Below are 17,142 nucleotides of genomic sequence, written 5' to 3' on the forward strand. Positions count from 1 at the left end.
TCTAACAGCCGTCATTCCATATTCAACAAATATTTACAAAAGTTTTCTGTAAGAAGTCTGAAGACTCCCTTCTACTGCTGTTATTTAAAGACAGACAAAATGGCACAATATCAAAGTGGAAATGTAAATAGAAAATCAACATCAGTATCAACAAAATGCCACCCTTGCCCATAATACGTTACCACCAAGTTGTCTTCAGCATCAGTTACACATATTGCAGTCTGGCCACATAGACTGTCCATCACATTTTTAATGAGCAATCTCTCCATATGCCTGGCACTATGTTACGCTTTGTACATACAATAGATATATAAAACACAGGCCCCACCCAAAAGAACCTTACAATGCAGTTGAGTATTCAAACAAAAAAACTACAAAAACTCTTAAAAATATATATTGTACAAAATATTTTTATATAAAAAGGCATTTCAGGTCATAAAAACAAAGCCTTGGAACATGAATGAAACAGAGAATACTTATATCCATGGAATGAGCCTAGAGATATTTTGAACAAACTTCAGTAAAAGCCTGGATTAATGAAAAATGTGAACACAAATATTTTTGAAGAGAGGAATTAAACACTTAAGTATTCATAGTAACTAAGAGTACATCAAGCAAGAGATACTTTATATTGATCCTTAAGGTACCTGCATAATTTCAACTATCTTAACAACAGGTTTCTTTTAAATGTGCTGCCAACAACTAAGGATACTGGAGGACAAAAACTGTTCTTTTAAGTAGTTTATATGGTTCTCTTGTAATAACCCTTGAATTACTATTAATTTAATTTTTTATAGTTGTTTTTGTAGACCGCATAAAGTCAAACCAATTCAACTCTTTCTGAATGTTCATATATTTCATGAACCAAAGTAAACTATAAGACACATATACCAAAAAAAAAAAAAAAAAAACAAACCCACTGCCATCGAGTCAATTCCGAGTCATAGCGACCCTATAGGACAGAGTAGAACCGCACCATAGAGTTTCCAAGAAGCGCCTGGCAGATTTGAACTGCCAACCTCTTGGTTAGCAGCCATAGCACTTTACTACTATGCCACCAGGGTTTCCAAAGACACATATACATGTACACACAAAAGATATTGACTCTAATTTTCTCCTCCCTCCCTGGGAGAATTTGGATAAATATAGCTTCTGATAGAAGCCCAATCTTCTAAATCTAATATTCCCTGTTTCCTTACTTAGCCACAGTCTAAGATCTCAACATGTCTCTTCACATTACCCTTAAGGAAGACAGAAGAAGAATTCATGCCTTTGAGTTGTGGTGTTGACGAAGAATATTGAATATACCATGGACTGCCAGAAGAATGGCCAAATCTGTCTTGGAATAGTACAGCCAGAATGTTCCTTAGAAACAAGGATGACAAGACTTTGCCTCACATACTTTGAACATGTTATCAGGAGGGACCAGTTCCTGGAGTAGGACATTAAGTAAAGTAGAGGGTCAGCAACAAAAAGGAAGACCCTCAACAAGATGGATGGACCCAGTGGCTGCAACAATGGGCTCAAGCATAACAACGACAGTGAGGATGGTGCAGGACTGGGTGCTGCTTCATTCTGTTATGTATAGTGTCTCTATGAGTCAGAACTGACTTGATGGTACCTACTGACTTGACGGCACCTAACAACAATAACAACCGTCTCTTGGGAGAAGCACAGCTGTTCTTGTTCTGTTCTCTGTTGCTGTTGTTATTGTGTTTTGTTTAGTTTCACATTGGGTTGCAGGGGTGCTGAATGAAAGCACTGGCACTGCTACAGGGTGAAGGTGAGAGTACTCAAGAGCTCATTTCTCCCAGTGCAAAAATTATAGGTCTAAAAATTATGGATAATATGTATAATCAGGAGCCAGGTCTATACAGCCCATTTATGAAGAGTATTAATATCACATATTAGTATTGCATTGGTACGCTATGGAGCTGTACAGTAGTAACTATAATTATAATAAAGCTGTGGATCAAGCACTATTTCTCCATACACGTAACATTTTTTGACCGAGTTTCTAAAGAATTTATTTTGTTCTGAGGTTTAGTTCTATCCTTATCATAGCCTCGTTATCATCTCCTCATATAATGATAAGAAAATGTTTACTGAAGATAAAAAAGAAAATGAAGATTAAGGTACTTACTAACAACCAGTAAGTCTGTAACAGAATCATGATTCAGAATGTCTGAGTCCATATATAACTTTTTATTTGGTATGAAATGGATACATTTCTTTGGATTAAAAGCCCCTACAACAGATTTCAAACTAATTGAACAAAGACCATTCCTAACTGTATGACAAATACCTTTGCCAAATATTCATTATTTTTCAAACACTTTCTTTTACATTTTCACATGAAGAGGTTTAATCAACATGTCTACTAAACTATATATGATTATTCTGCCTGATGTGTTGTTGTTAGGTGCCATTGAGTCGGTTCCGACTCATAGTGACCCTACAAACAACAGAACAAAACACTGCCGGGACCTGCACCATCCTCACAATCATTGTTATGCTTGAGCCCATTGTTGCATGCACTGTATCAGTCCATCTCCTTGAGGGTTTTCCTTTCTTTCACTGACCCTCTACTTTACCAAGCATGATGTCCTTCTCCAGGGACTGGTCCCTCCTGATAACATGTCTAAAGTATATGAGAGGAAGACTCCCCATCCTTGCCTCTAAGGAGCATTCTGGCTGTACTTCTTTCAAGGCAGGTTTGTTCATTCTTTTGGCAGTCCATAGTATATTCAATAGTCTTCATCAACACCATAATCCAAAAATGTCAATTCTCCTTCTGTCTTCCCTGTTCGTTGTCCAGCTTTCACATGTGTATAAGGCGATTGAAAACACCATGGCTTGGGTCAGGCACACCTTAGTCTTTAAAGCACATCTTTGCTTTTTAACACTTTAAAGAGGTCTTTTGCAGCAGATTTTCCCAATGCAATATGTCATTTGATTTCTTGACTGCTGCTTCCATGGGCATTGATTGTAGATCCAAGTAAAATGAAATCCTTGACAACTTCAATCTTTTCTCCATTTATCACGATGTCGCTTACTGGTCCCTGCCTGGATGTAGACATTTTAAATTAGGAAAGTTTTAACATGAAATTTCCCAAGCTAAATAACAACATGGAATCAAAAGACTTTCTATCACATTTATTTAAGTTTAAAACTGCTAATCTTATATATAAATATTACCTATGATGAATATCTATTGAGTAACAAGTATTTTTCTAGGTGTGAAGCCCTGCATTAAGTGCTAAGGGACCTATGAAGAAAAAGATCCTGTCCACCCGGCTTAGAATTTTGTCAAGGGAAAAAGACATACAGAATACAAATGTTTAAGGGACAACACAATGTATTAGTTATCAAAATGAGCACTACATAACTTCAGTGTTGGGGAAAGGCGTGAGAAGAGATCAAAGATAAATTGTTCAGGGTCTGAGGACAAGGTGAGATTTGAACTACCACTTGTAGGAGATGGGTAGGTTTTGCGTGGCAAAGATACTTATAAGGTGTTATTAACAAGAAGAATAGCATCCGAAAGTTTGGAGTTGAATCTGTCAAGGCTGCACAAAAAATTAATCGCAGAATGCTTATTGAGTGTCTATTACTCTCGCTTTATATACGTTACCACAATAACCCTACAGGGTAAGCATCATTATCTCCAGTTTATAAGTTAGTTAATTAGAGACTCAATGAGATTGATTAAAGTTCTCAAGGTCAACAGAGCTGATGAGCAGCAGAGCTAGGATTTAAATCCAAGTTGTACTGATTCCAAAGGCCATGCTTCTCTTACAACATCGCTCTGTCTTATAAATGGAATCTCATTATAGCAAGTCTTACCTCCCACTATGATGTAGGAAGAACTATAAATCTGGAACTGAAACACTTGAATTAAATCTGAATTCTTACTTACACTGGCCAAGTAACATTGGACAAGTTTTCTGTAACCTTTACCTACTTTTATAAAAATAAAATAATAAATAATTGATAGCTAGACAACCAGATAGATGGATGATGGCTAGATAGAGGCAACAAGAGAATGGACATCCCTGGAACAGTGGCAAATACTGTGTGTTCAATAAAATATGTTGAATTGAAATCTGGATAAATAAGTTTTTTACAGCATCAGCTTTATGCTAGTTACTTTGAGGACCATTTTAAATACAGGCTCAGAAAGTAATAGTAACTAATTTGGAATGCACAACTAATTTACATCTGGTTCAACTATTTCAATAGACTTAACTACTGGTTTAATCTAGTCAGTGGAAATGATAACGAAGTCACAGTAATAGGCTCCTACGGCAAAACTACAGATACCCTGTTTTATCTCTTTCCAAAATGTACAAGTAGGATGACAACGTGATCCTTAGTACAGTGCCTAAGAGAATACACTCAATAAATACGGGTTAAATTGAGGGGAAAGGGGAATGGATGGAGAGAGGACAGGAGGGAAAGAAAGACAAGAGGGGGGAAGGTTGGTTGAAGGTATAAGGAGGTAAGGGCATAGTAGCTAGAGACATTAGATGACTCATTATTTTAAAGGCGTCCACAGAAGTTTTTATTTCAATACGGACAAAAATTCTTATTTTTCATAAAAACACAACAAAATCTAATATTCGATACCCACGTCACAGCCATTTTGCCTTTTTGAAAGCTGCCCGAGAAGGTATTTTAAGAAATTCTGAATTGATAGTAGTGAATCCAAGGGCTGTGCCTAGATTCTTTATTGCTCTAACTGGACAGTTAATCATGTAGCCTCATTATTGTTTTTATGACACTTCCAGGGTGTCCTTAGCTACATCTTCTTTCAGTCTTCAAAGGTAAAGAAATAACAATTATGCAGATTCCTACTAAATGACACACAGCCGGAATTAAGACTTAGGGACTTTTAGTTTTCAGCTTAGCCCAGTGGGACACAATATCTCCAAAGCATTAAAAAAAATTAGTCACATATATATTACAAATATCCTTTGTCTTGGTGCCTTCCTGCCTTAATTTCTGTCTCATTAAGTTCAGATTCTGTTAATTGATTTCTTGCTCTCAATTTGTTGACTTTTCATTGCCAAAAAGATACTGGTTGTTCAAACTCATATTGTAAAATTAAAAGTACCATAAAATGTAAAGATGTTTACATTGACTGTGATTCAGGCGAAGATGTGAAAGTGAGGGACAAACATCTGGGACACAAGGTTTTTGTTTTGTTTCACATTTTCCACCACAAGTCATTTATGAAATCCTGTCTAACTTCTTAAATACATATTCTAAGCCCACTAGAACAAGTCAATTTAATACTCAGAGGCGTGGATTATAATTGTAAGCCTGGTGTCAGTAGGTATTGCTGGCAAGAAAAAAAATAAGATGAAAATGAAAAAACAATCCAGATCAAAATATAAAAATCCTCCTTCTCTGGTGGGAAGAAATACACAAGCTCAGGGAGGCAGGAAATGCAATTAAAAGTCCAACTCCGTTCTTTCTTTATCTGTTAGAATAGAGAAATAAAGATGTAATAAGCATGGATAGTTTTTATTATTACTATTATTTCATGTATGGTGTGAAGAATAAATATATATGCCTCAGACATTCAAACCATTCTTGTTTGAAGTAATTACATGTGTGCTTTACAAATCAAAGCAATTTAAAAACTCTGGATTTTGGATCACTTAATTAAGCCCCTGGATCATTTAATTACACTAAGTATATACTTTTTTAAAAGTAATTTCTTTAGTTTCAGGGTTTGTAATCCAGGAGAATTATCAGATCAGAAAGCTATATCAGTTGTAGGCACATTGAGTGGTCAAATGTTCTCTCCATAAAAACAAGTCCTGATCAATATATAACTATAGCCTAAAAAGAAATATAGAAGAGTAAAAATTGAAATAGCAACAAAATACAATTTTTCTCTTATCAAATCAGGAACATTTTGTTTTGTTTTGTTTAAAGATAATATATAGTGTTGGTTAGGGTGAAACAAAGCAGACACCCTCACAAATTGCAGATAAAATTTTAAATTGGCAGAATTCTTTTAGAAAACAGTCTGATTATATTCATTTAAAGAACATTAAAAAAAAGTACATATGTTTTTAAACTCTATTTATAGTTTTAAAAAATTACAAATATGAAAAAAAGAAAACAGCTGTACATTTCAGTCCTTGGGTAGTGGTATAGCACTATTCACTATGGTGCCAAATTTAAATACAGATTATGGTTAAGTAAACTGTGGTGTATCTTTTTGATAGACTAATACATAAATATTCAAATCACATTTAATTTTGAGAAATGTTTATTTTATGTTAAGTAAAATAAAAAATAAGATTCAAAATGCCTATATAATATTATTAATACAAGTATGTAAAACAGAAATCAATAAAACATTGCAGGGGAAGAACAGAAAGAAATAGACCAAAATGGCGATGGGGTTTTCCTGAGTGTTGGAACTAAAGGTAAGCTGTTTGTTTTTTTCTAATTTTCTTTATTTTGAAAAATTTCTATAGCTATCATCTCTTATTTTTATAATGGGGAAAAGCATAACAAGCTTCACTTTCAAAAATAAAAGAAGGAATCATAGTGAGCCTACCAGTGACAAGTTGGGAACCAGGTATCTCCTTCCTTTCCCCATCATTTGTTTCCAGGAGAGTCTATTTATAGCCCAGCAATACCTGGAATGTATGTATTAAATGCAAATATTGGGGGGAAGGACATAGACTGTAAAGGTGAGCTGAGTATAAATCATCAGTCTTGTGATTTTTAAAGTGTTTTCAAGGTTGAATCTGCTTGTTCTTTTCTTTAGGCATAGCCACACACTACATCTATATTGAAAAACACTTTCAGATCTTCCCCTGAAAACAGAGATGGTTATCTTTACCTCAACCGTGGGAGAATGGGTGACCAAAGAAATCGAACTGCTTGAATGTCCACATTCATAATAACAACTTGTTATTGTCCCCTACATTACCCAAGGAATGAAATATAATAAGAATGCTGACTTTCCATTAAAATGAAAAGTTCATCTATTTGAAAAAAAAAAAAAGTATGCTGTCTTTGAGAAAATAAGCTTTTCACATTCTCTCTTAAAAAGAAATAGATGCACAGTGTAATGCCCAGGAGGCTTTTCATTCAATTAACTCTACAGTCATTTGCAGAAATACTGAGGTGTTCGAGGGAGGAAACTGAAGCTCCAAATTGAATATGATCAATTATGAATCACATTCGATGTTGTATGCTGCTTTCCAGAGTGTTCATTGAAATACACATAAAATAGATCTCCTCAAAACAGCAGCCGAGATCACACTAATCATATGGTGAATACACAGAATTCTGATATTTAGTGAATACAGAAGTAGTTTAGCCCTAAAATGATCCCAGAGAGTGTTCCTACGGTGAATAACCTGACATGCAGTTTCTTTCACAGCATGAGAATCAATCAATCCCAACAGCAGACTAGAGTCAGTTTCAGAAAGAAAATTTAACTGATGTTTAAAAAAACAACAGCTCCTGTAAAGAATCTCTTCATGTTGTTTGCCTTCTAGTCAATTCCCACTCATGGTGACCCTCTAGGACACAGTAGAACTGCCCCATAGGGTTTCCTAGGCTGTAATCTTTAGGGAAACTTCTCTTGCTCAGAGCAGCTGAGTGCCTTTGAAGGCCAACCTTTCTGTTAGCAGACTAGCGCTTTTCCTATTGCACCACCAGGGCGCCTTTTAAAGAATCTAGCCTTCCTTGATCAGATGTTTGTGTCTACTTTGCATTTTAATTCTTAGAGATATTTGCCTTGGTAGCATGAATAACAGATCCGAACAGAGAGGTGGGAAAAGGATGTGGTGGAAATCTAGGCAGCTTTTTTAAGTCTCACCTTTCCAAATGATCACTGCACATCAAAGTTGAGGAACACTGGTGGGGCAAGGAGGTGGAGCTGGATACATAGTTGTTTGTGTGGTACCTGATCTGTGAACAGACAGAAGGTTTCAGTGGAAAGTTATTGCTTATGACTCCTTATATCAGATGACACTTCCTTGAATGTTTTAAAAGAAAACCATAACCCAAATCCAAGCATCAACTCACATTTAATAGGATCAAGTAAATGAAAGATGTTTTAGATACTATCTTTCCAAGGCTATCTCGTTCCTGTCCCCATGCTTTGGTTCCCACCCTTCTTGCCTCTTAAAATTCTACACAAACATTACTTGAAAGCAGACACCATGTCTGATATAATTTCTAAATCCCTAGAGCAATTATCACAACACATAACCCACTGCCTTCGAGTTGATTCTGACTCATAGTGACCCCAGAGGACAGAGTAGAACTGCTACATAGGGTTTCCAAGGAGTGCCTGGTGGTTTTGAACTGCTGACCTTTTGGTTAGCACTCGTAGCTCTTAATCACTATGCTACCAGGGTTTCCTTCACAACACATAAGTGCTGAATAAAAATTCATTGATTTCAAATGATTGGTGTAGGCAAATCTAACTCTGTTGCTCTCCATTTTATCATTTTTCAATGACTTCCCATTGCTCTTATGGTGAAGGCCAGACTTCTTAACATGGTCTCAAAGACCCTGTTTGATCTATTCTCTGGCTACAACTCCATCTTCACTGCAAACCTTTTGCCCTTTTGATTTTTTGTGCTTGGGTCACACAGGCCATCTTTGAACATCCTGAACAATGCCATCTTCCTTCCTGCCTCAGGGCCCTTGCACTTGCAGTTTCCTCTTCCTAGAGTGCTTTTCAGTCCCCTCATCACCTAAGTCCTAAACATCTTTCAGGTCTCAACTTGGACGAACATTTCCTTAGACAATATCCTGCTACTGAGAACTGGCCCCACAGTATGGCACCTACTATTTCTCTTCTCAGGTATTCATTGTTGTTTGTAACTAATAATTATTTATGTTATTATTGGATTAATATTCATCATTATCTCTAGGATACAAATTTCATGAGAGCAGGAACCAGGCTTGGGCTTGTTTGCTCGAATCTCCAGCAGCTACCACAGTGCCTGGCAATGTGTGCATGCCATGAATGAATGACACTGTGTAATTAAACCTGAGGCCCACCTCTCAATAAAAACCAAAAACCAAACCCATTGCTGTCAAGTTGATTCCAAATCATAGTGATCCTACAGGATTTCCAAATCATAGCCTAAATCCATTGGATGCAACTGAAACACTTAAGAAAATATTTTGTCACAGCTGAAAAATATTTTTTAAACATTTCTCATTAACTCTTTACAAGAAAAACAGAATGAAATGAAGTCCTTATGAGAAATTGTTACAAGAAAAAGCAGAAATAAAACTCAGTGTTTCTTTGGTCAGTCTTTTTCATACTTGTTTTTCTTATACTTTTTTATACTGGTATAGTTTTATACTGGGGTCCTTTTTTCTCAAAAAATTTAGTTCAGATGATCTTAAACACCATGCCCATCTCAAGAGGAATGGTATTACATAAAATGTCTAGACAGAAGTTCTTGGCTCTGTTAAGCAAATGGATGATTTCAGTTTCAGGAAGGCAGTGTTATTTGAAGTACCTGAAATGACACGTCAGTGCAACAAAAATTGTACTTTGACCAATATCTATTCCAGAGCAAAAGGAAGAGTTTAGTTGTTGTCTTAGCTTTCTAGTGCTGCTACAACACAGTGAATGGCTTCCACAAGTGGATGGCTATAACAAACAGAAACATATTCTCTCACAGTTAAGGAGGTTAGAAGTCTGAATTCAGGGTGCCAGCTCCAAGAGAAGGAAAGCTTTCTGTCTGTGTTGGATTTGGGGGAAGGCCCTTGTCATCAATCCTCTCCTGGTCTAGGAGCTTGTCAGCACAGAGACCCCAGGTCCAAAGGACACACTCCACTCCCAGTGCTTCTTTCATGGTGGCGTGAGGTCCCTCTCCTCTCTGCTCTCCTCTCTATTTTTTATCTCAGAAAAGATTAACTCAAAATATAACATAATCCTGTAGATTATGTCCTGCTTTATTAACATAAGTGCCTCTAATCCTGTCTCATTACCATTATAGAGGTTAGGATTTACAACACATAGGATTATCTGATCGTGAAATGGAGGACAATTACACGATACTGGGAATCATGGCCTAGCCAAGATGGTACACATTTTGGGGGGACATAATTCAATCCGTAACAGTGGCACTTTTAATACAGATAGTATGACTCTGGAAGAGGAGTCGGGTTTGGAGAGGGAAAGAAAACAGGTTTTCCTATTTATTCTGTGAGACTTTTACAGATCTCTTTACAGTCCTGTATGAGAAGACACTTCTTATTTTCAAAGAACAACCTAATTCGGACTGATTCCTACTCAAGCTGACCACAGATTTCTTTTCTTTCTATTATATTCACTTAAATTCTTGTTTAGTGATTTGCTTTAGTAAGTAATAAATGCACTTGGGTTTTCTTTATTTGTTGGATTAACATTAGTAGTAGATATAACGGTAGGAATTTGGATATCATATCCCTGTTCAATGTCAAATAGCAGAAAAACCCAAACCCACTGCTGTCGAGTCGATTCCGACTCATAGCGACCCTATAGGACAGAGTAGAACTGTCCCATAGAGCTTCCAAGGAGCACCTGGTGGACTTGAACTCCTGACCTTTTGGTTAGCAGCCGTAGCACTTAACCACTTTGCCACCACGGTTTCCATAGCAGAAAAAGAAGGAACTAAAAAAAAAAAAAAAAAATGAGGCATTTCTTCAGTCAAGAGCTGGGAGTTCTGGAGCATGATATGCTTCCCTATTCACTGTCTAAACTTGCTCCTTTTCTGGCCCTTTTCATTTAAGGATACTCTTCATCATTCACTCCTTTCTCATCAGGAGCCCTTGCTTCACTCTCACACCTAATTTCTACAATTTACTCTGGCCCTGCAATCAGTGGATCATCAATTTTATGTTGTCAGTTTTCTTTCATATGTGACTTTTTTATTTGACACCTCCACTCCAATCTTTGTGCCGTTATTCAGAGCCTCACTCTCATTCTTCTTGGCTATTGTATCACCTTGAACTATATGAAATAGTTGTTCGTTTTTTAGGTCAACTGTCAACTGTCTTAGCCATCTAGCGCTGCTATAAGAGAAATACCACAAATGGATGGCTTTAACAAAGAGAAATTTATTCTCTCACAGTCTGGGAGGCTAGAAGTCCAAACTCATGGTGACAGCTCCAGGGGAAGATTTGTCTCTCTGTTGGCTCTGGGGGAAGGTCCTTGTCATCAATCTTCCTAGGTCAAGGAGCTTCTCAGTGCAGGTACTCCCAGTCCAAAGGGAGCGCTATTCTCCTGGCTCTTGTTTCTTGGTGGTATGAGGTCCCCACGTATCTCTGCTGGTTTCTTTCATATCTCAAAAGAGATTGATTTAAGACTCAACCTAATCTTGTAGATTGAGTCCTACCTCATTAACATAACTGCTGCTAATCCCACTTCATTAACATCACAGAGGTAAGATTTACAGCATATAGGAAAATCACATCAGAAGACAAAATGGTGGGCAATTACACAATACTTGACAGATATATTGGGGGGACACAGTTCAATCCATGATATCAACTATGGTTGGATAAAAGAAATTATTTATGGTTTAATCTAATACTAGCCTTGTGACTAATTAATGCTTCTGACCCAAGTCTTTCTTCTCTTTAACCCCTCCTCCATATGGTTTCTAAATCAAGCCTTAGCAAACCCTAAATATCTTTAAATGTTCTCCATTGCTTACAGGATGAATTCTAAAGCACCTAAGACTCGCCACTAAGTAGCTCCAGCCTAAAACTCCAGGTTTATTTCCCACCTGTCTTCTTTATGCAAACGTATTGCTCCAATTCACTAAACTGCTCGAGCACTTCCTGAAATATTCTGAGGTTCTTTTATCTAATTACTGTGGCATGTTTTATTTCCTCTCTCTAAAATGCCTCTCTCCAGAATTAATTCTACTACTCCTCCAAGACTCAGCCTTTCCATTTGTTTGGAAAAGTACCGTTCTTTCTTTTATATTTCCATAGCACTTTTTTTTTTTTTTTTATACATAACTCAAGATGTCTCCATCTCATTATATTGTGTTTATTAGTCTATGTGTCAGTTTCTCACACTCTGGTTCATACTTGCAGCTCCATAAATGTCTATTAAATAAAATAGAATTCTAGGCAAATGATTAGTTCTTCCTCAATTGCCAACATCATGAGGCCGAGGATTGATCAACTCTTTTACCATACATGAGAATCCACTAGATAAAACTCACTTTATCAGAAGTTGAAGGCAGGCTAAACATTTTTAAAATTTCCATTGGCTCCAGAAGTGTAAAGTCTCTATATGCCCCACATAACATCTTGAACATATTTACATTTCACCTAACTACTACATGTCTGTCTTTTCCACTAGCCTGGAAAAAAAGCACTTAGGCATTCAGTGAACTTCTGTTATATGAATTCATGAATAGTAAATAGCATCTGTCTTAGGTCAAACACTCCCAGAACCAGACTCTGAGTCAAGGATTTGTAAGTGATTTGTTAAAGAAGTATTCCCAGGAGAAACCAGGAAGGGAGTGGGAAACTAGGATGGGGAAAGAAAAGAAGCCACGCGGGGGTGAAATTTCAGGTAAAGTTCAGTTTCAGCCTGATCCTTTGGGGAACTCTGTAGTGTAAATTTTACCTCCGAGTTTGTCCCACCTCTAAACAAGGTAACTGGGATTTTCTACTCCCACACCCATTAGTCGTTGCTGCTTTTAGGGGGAGATAAAACCCCTAGGCCCTTCCAGCTCTACTCAAAGTTGGGCCTCTGATGGTCACAGGTATGAGAAGTTAGCAGCAAAACAAGCAGAAGCTGGGAAGAGGACAAAGAGCTGGCATATGGGATCTGCAGAGCTCCAATAATGGCGAATTAAGCTTAGCTGGTGGTGGAGGCTGCCCACCTATGTGGACTGGGGAGCTCTGGGAAGGAACTCTGCTGAAAAATATCTTCTCCACTCCTACCATTGAAATTCTTCTAGCTAGGGACAAAACCTCTTAAATCAATATTGAGAGGCAAAATTACAAAAGGGAATGGCCCTGAGTAGAAGGAAGAAAAGGCAGAAACATTTAACAGAACCTACCACGTGTCAGGTGATGCCAGTCTACTTTATATTGAATTCCATTTAGTATTTAACCCCTCCAATACCCTGATTTTCATTCACACCAAAATCTGGGACTTTGCTAAGAGTGCAGAATGGGCAGGCATTAAGGAGGCTGTTGAATAGGCCCATCTTAAATACCTTAGCTCTTGCTACCATGATGATCTTTCTTTATGCTGCCTAAGATCTTCCTGCCCCAAATAAGTCCTCTTCCTTTCGTTTCAACTAAGTTTGTAGTTCTGCTGCGTTCTTCCCAAAGTGCCAAATAATATATGATATCTAATCTGCTAGAAAGCTGCTCTGCTCTCTGGATATGAGAGCTGAAAGCTTTCAGTTGAAGCTGCTTTATTTACTAAGCCACATTCTTAGTAAAGCTCATATTACAGGGTATTTTTAAAGAATCCAGTTAACACAGCAAAGACCCTGTATGTGTGCACACGTGTGTGTACTGTTGTTTTATTGATCTTCCAATTTGAGTTTGACTTGTGGACAAAATCATTTTCCTATGACAATTCTGGTAAAAAGATTTACATGTGAGTGGGCACTCCACTGGCACCTGAACAAAGCCCACTTATTTGGCCTACTGCCAGGGTTTGTTTGTGGGCCCTGCCCTGTGGCAGTTGGTGGTTTGGCTGAGTATGCCTGACGCCTGTGTTCCCAGATCCATTCTGTCACTGTCTGCTGAGCACTGTGATAGTCTAACAGCCAAGGGGCTTTCTAGAATGACCCAGCCACACTGCAGAGCTATCCCTACTCTTTAGCTTGTCATTAGTGAGTCCTCTGCTCACCCCACATCAGCTCACTAATTTCTCCCCATCTACTGCCTGATTCTGAACAGCCAGAGTATAGCAGCCTATGCTGCTGTCTCCAGAATTTCAATGCCTGATTTGTAACATATTATAAAGGCTAGCCAGATTGCTCAAGGTCAGAGAGAAAATGTTCCTCAAATTTCTTTTCTGGCATTATCTCTAATTACCTAGGTCCTTGTACCAGGTCATCCTGCTCACACAGCTACACCCTCCTTCTTCTCTCTTTTCGTTGACTCCGTTTCGTTCACCTCCAAATATGCATACGTAGGCTTTCCTATCTTGGGAAATAAAATACACAAAAACACCTGTGCGTGACTGCTTGCCCCTTCCACTTCCTGTAAGTGTGGCTCAATTTTTCAATACCACCAGCTTCTCTAAGTGATATGCCTGTGACTCCTATTTCCTCCTTTCTTCAACTCCCTCCTAAACAGTAGTCTGAAATTATAAAGTGCTTTCCCTCTGTCACGCACTGTTCTAAACTCTTTACAAATTTTAATTCATGTAAACTGAGGCAGAGAGGTTAAATGAATTGCCCAGAATCACCCTCAGGGAAGTGGCAGAGCTTGAATTCAAATGCAGGTGGTCTGTTTCCAGAAATCGTGTGCTAACCCTCCTCTATACTGCCTCGTTGCCTCTTAAAAAAAAAACTTAGCATCCCTATAATTTGGATTTCATACCCATGCTAGTGAAATTAGCCTCTTACAAATTTTTGGTATTTACCATAATCTCTGGAAATCCTAAGGGGCAATTAGTTCAACTCTGTCTTATAGGGTCTCTATGAGTTGGAATCAACTCTATGACACCCAACAGCTGCAATCAATATTATAACACCTGGGCTAGGTGCACCTTTATTGCATATTAAGATCCAGTATTTACAAACATGTCCGTCTCTTTTTACACAAGTATAATAAAACCTCACTGATTTGGAATCAACAAATCATTGTAATGAGGGCTGAACTAAATTTTGTATTTTCATAATCGATAAAAAGGGAGTTAAAAGGTCAAATTAAAAAGTAGAACACGTAAAATTGCAAGGGCACAATACGACCTAATCAATACCACTTGTCACATTAAAAAAAAAAAAGGTGTGGATAACCAAACAGAGTGAAAAACTGTACCATGTGAACTGGTCAGTTGTACTACTCAATGAGATACACAGGGGCAGAGAGTTCCACATTTTCGTTCATTGGTGTACCCCCAGTGACTAGACAAGAGCCTGCCACAAGGCAGCTTAGTTACTGTCTGGTTTTTAAATGAACTTTTTCTTTCCAGGTGTTTTTAAATACAGTACCTATATGTGGATAGATATTTCCATTTCATAAGTGAAAAATACTAAATCTCAGTGAGCTTCAGTAACGTGCTCAAGTCTAGAACTAGGACTGGAAACCAGGCCTCTGGGCTCCTAACTTGTTAACTGTGAAAAATATTGCTTCCTGATTTAAAAAAAAAAAAAATGAATTAGTTAATTATTATACAAAATAAATATGAATTTGTTAATTACTCTGTACAAAAGATAAAAATAGATACGCAACCTTCGGCAAAATCCTAAACTAATACAGACACCTGCGGCGTTATCTACTGTCATTATTTACTTGCTGGGACTTTTGAAGTGAGGCGTCATTTCTACTCTCGGTCCTGCTGTTTCCCACCAACTACAACAAAAAGTGCTTTCCCCTTCTTGCTCTCCAAAGTTCTCTTTCCCCTTTTTGCTCTCCTCTCAGAGTTCAAGCTGCATAGAGAAACAAGAGAGAAAGACCAGTCCTGTACTTGCTCTACGCACTTCCCATGAACGCTCTTTCATTAGAGAAATAGAACCTTTTATTAAAGGCTGTAATATTTTACGAACTTCTCCTGAATATATGTTCATCTTTTGGGATTTTCAGAGTCTCGTTGTCCAAAAAGATTAAACTGTAACTAAGCTGTGTGATATAAAAGGAAGACCAAAGTAGAACTGATGCCTTTGAATTGTGGTGTTGGGGAAGAATATTGAATATACTATGGACTGCCAGAAGAATGAACAAATTTGTCTTGGAAAAAGTACAGTCCTAATGCTCCTTAGAGACAAGAATGGCGAAACTAAGTCTTACATACTTTGGACATGTTATCAGAAGGGATCAGTCCCTGGAGAAGGACATGATTCTTGGTAAAGTAGAGAGTCATCGAAAACGAGGAAGACCATCAACAAGATGGATTGACACAGTGGCTAGCTACGACGATAGGCTCAAGCATAACAAGAATTGTGAGCATGGCGCAGGACCGGGCAGTGTTTTGTTCTGTCATACAAGGGTTGCTTTGAGTCGAAACCAATTCAACTGTACCTAACAACAAGGTTGGGTGATATCCAATACTTCTGTTTGCCTCTTGGTCTTTTAAAGGGGGCCTGTCTTTTCCCTGTTTTAAAACATTAAAATATACTCTAAAGAGAAATAGAACTTAAAAACATTTACCCTGGTTTCCTCACAGAAGCCTTAAGAACTCAGAGAAAGAGGAAATAAAAGTGATTTAGCATGGTCTGAGGGTTCACAGGAATTATAGGATGTGGAAAGAACTAGTAAGGGGAGGGGGAACACTTGAACAAAGACAGGCTTGAATGACTAAGAGTCAAAGAGAGCAAATATATGCCCAGAACAGGGGTTGCACTTTAAAACCGTTGGGGAAATGGAACCACTACCACACTTAAATAAGCCTAAGCCTTTGACACGATTTTTTAGTATTACGAACCTATGATCAGTAGCCAAAAACTTAATGCAGGAAAACAGGTCAAATGTTAAAAGTTCTACTTATCCTTCAAAGTCCAGTCCTAAAAAAAAAAAGAGAATAGACCTTATCTGAGGAGCCTCCCAGATTCCCCAGGCAGAAATAGTTGCTATAGCCTCTGTCACCCATGAAATATTGTCTACATCTCTACTCTAGCACCTGTTGCATAGCTTGAATATCTGCTCTCACATCTGGACCCCCATAAACCTCTGAGCCACTTGCATATCACGTCTGTGCCTTAGTTATCCCCAATGCCTGGCACATAGTAGGTGTTAACCACTGGAAGGAAAGAAGAGATGGAGAAGGAAAAATAATAAGCTGTTTCAAAGAAATATATTTCTATAATCATTTATTATAGCTGGAAGTATACACATATACATATAATATGATCATAACTCAAGATGCAATGGAACACATCTTATCTGATAAAATGTCACCTCTTCAATGCCTAAAGCTGCCGATACATGTGAAATTCAATGTATGCC

At 37.7% G+C, this 17,142-nt stretch overlaps 1 protein-coding gene across 1 annotated transcript in view; it reads right to left on the reverse strand.

Moving 5' to 3' along the window:
- Positions 1–2,250: 2,250 nt before the first annotated feature.
- Positions 2,251–17,142, reverse strand: part of PTGER3 (prostaglandin E receptor 3) — a 116,756-nt gene continuing 101,864 nt past the window's right edge. Inside the window, exons 6-7 of the mRNA XM_049875551.1 lie at positions 7,856–7,947; positions 2,251–3,066 (exon numbers count right to left, since the gene is read on the reverse strand). Of these exons, the coding sequence (XP_049731508.1) occupies positions 2,949–3,066; positions 7,856–7,947 (210 nt within the window). The 3' untranslated portion in view covers positions 2,251–2,948. The remainder of the gene's footprint in view (positions 3,067–7,855; positions 7,948–17,142) is intronic.

Source organism: Elephas maximus, chromosome 3 (assembly GCF_024166365.1).
Source record: "Elephas maximus indicus isolate mEleMax1 chromosome 3, mEleMax1 primary haplotype, whole genome shotgun sequence".
In the NCBI taxonomy this organism is placed as follows: domain Eukaryota; kingdom Metazoa; phylum Chordata; class Mammalia; order Proboscidea; family Elephantidae; genus Elephas; species Elephas maximus.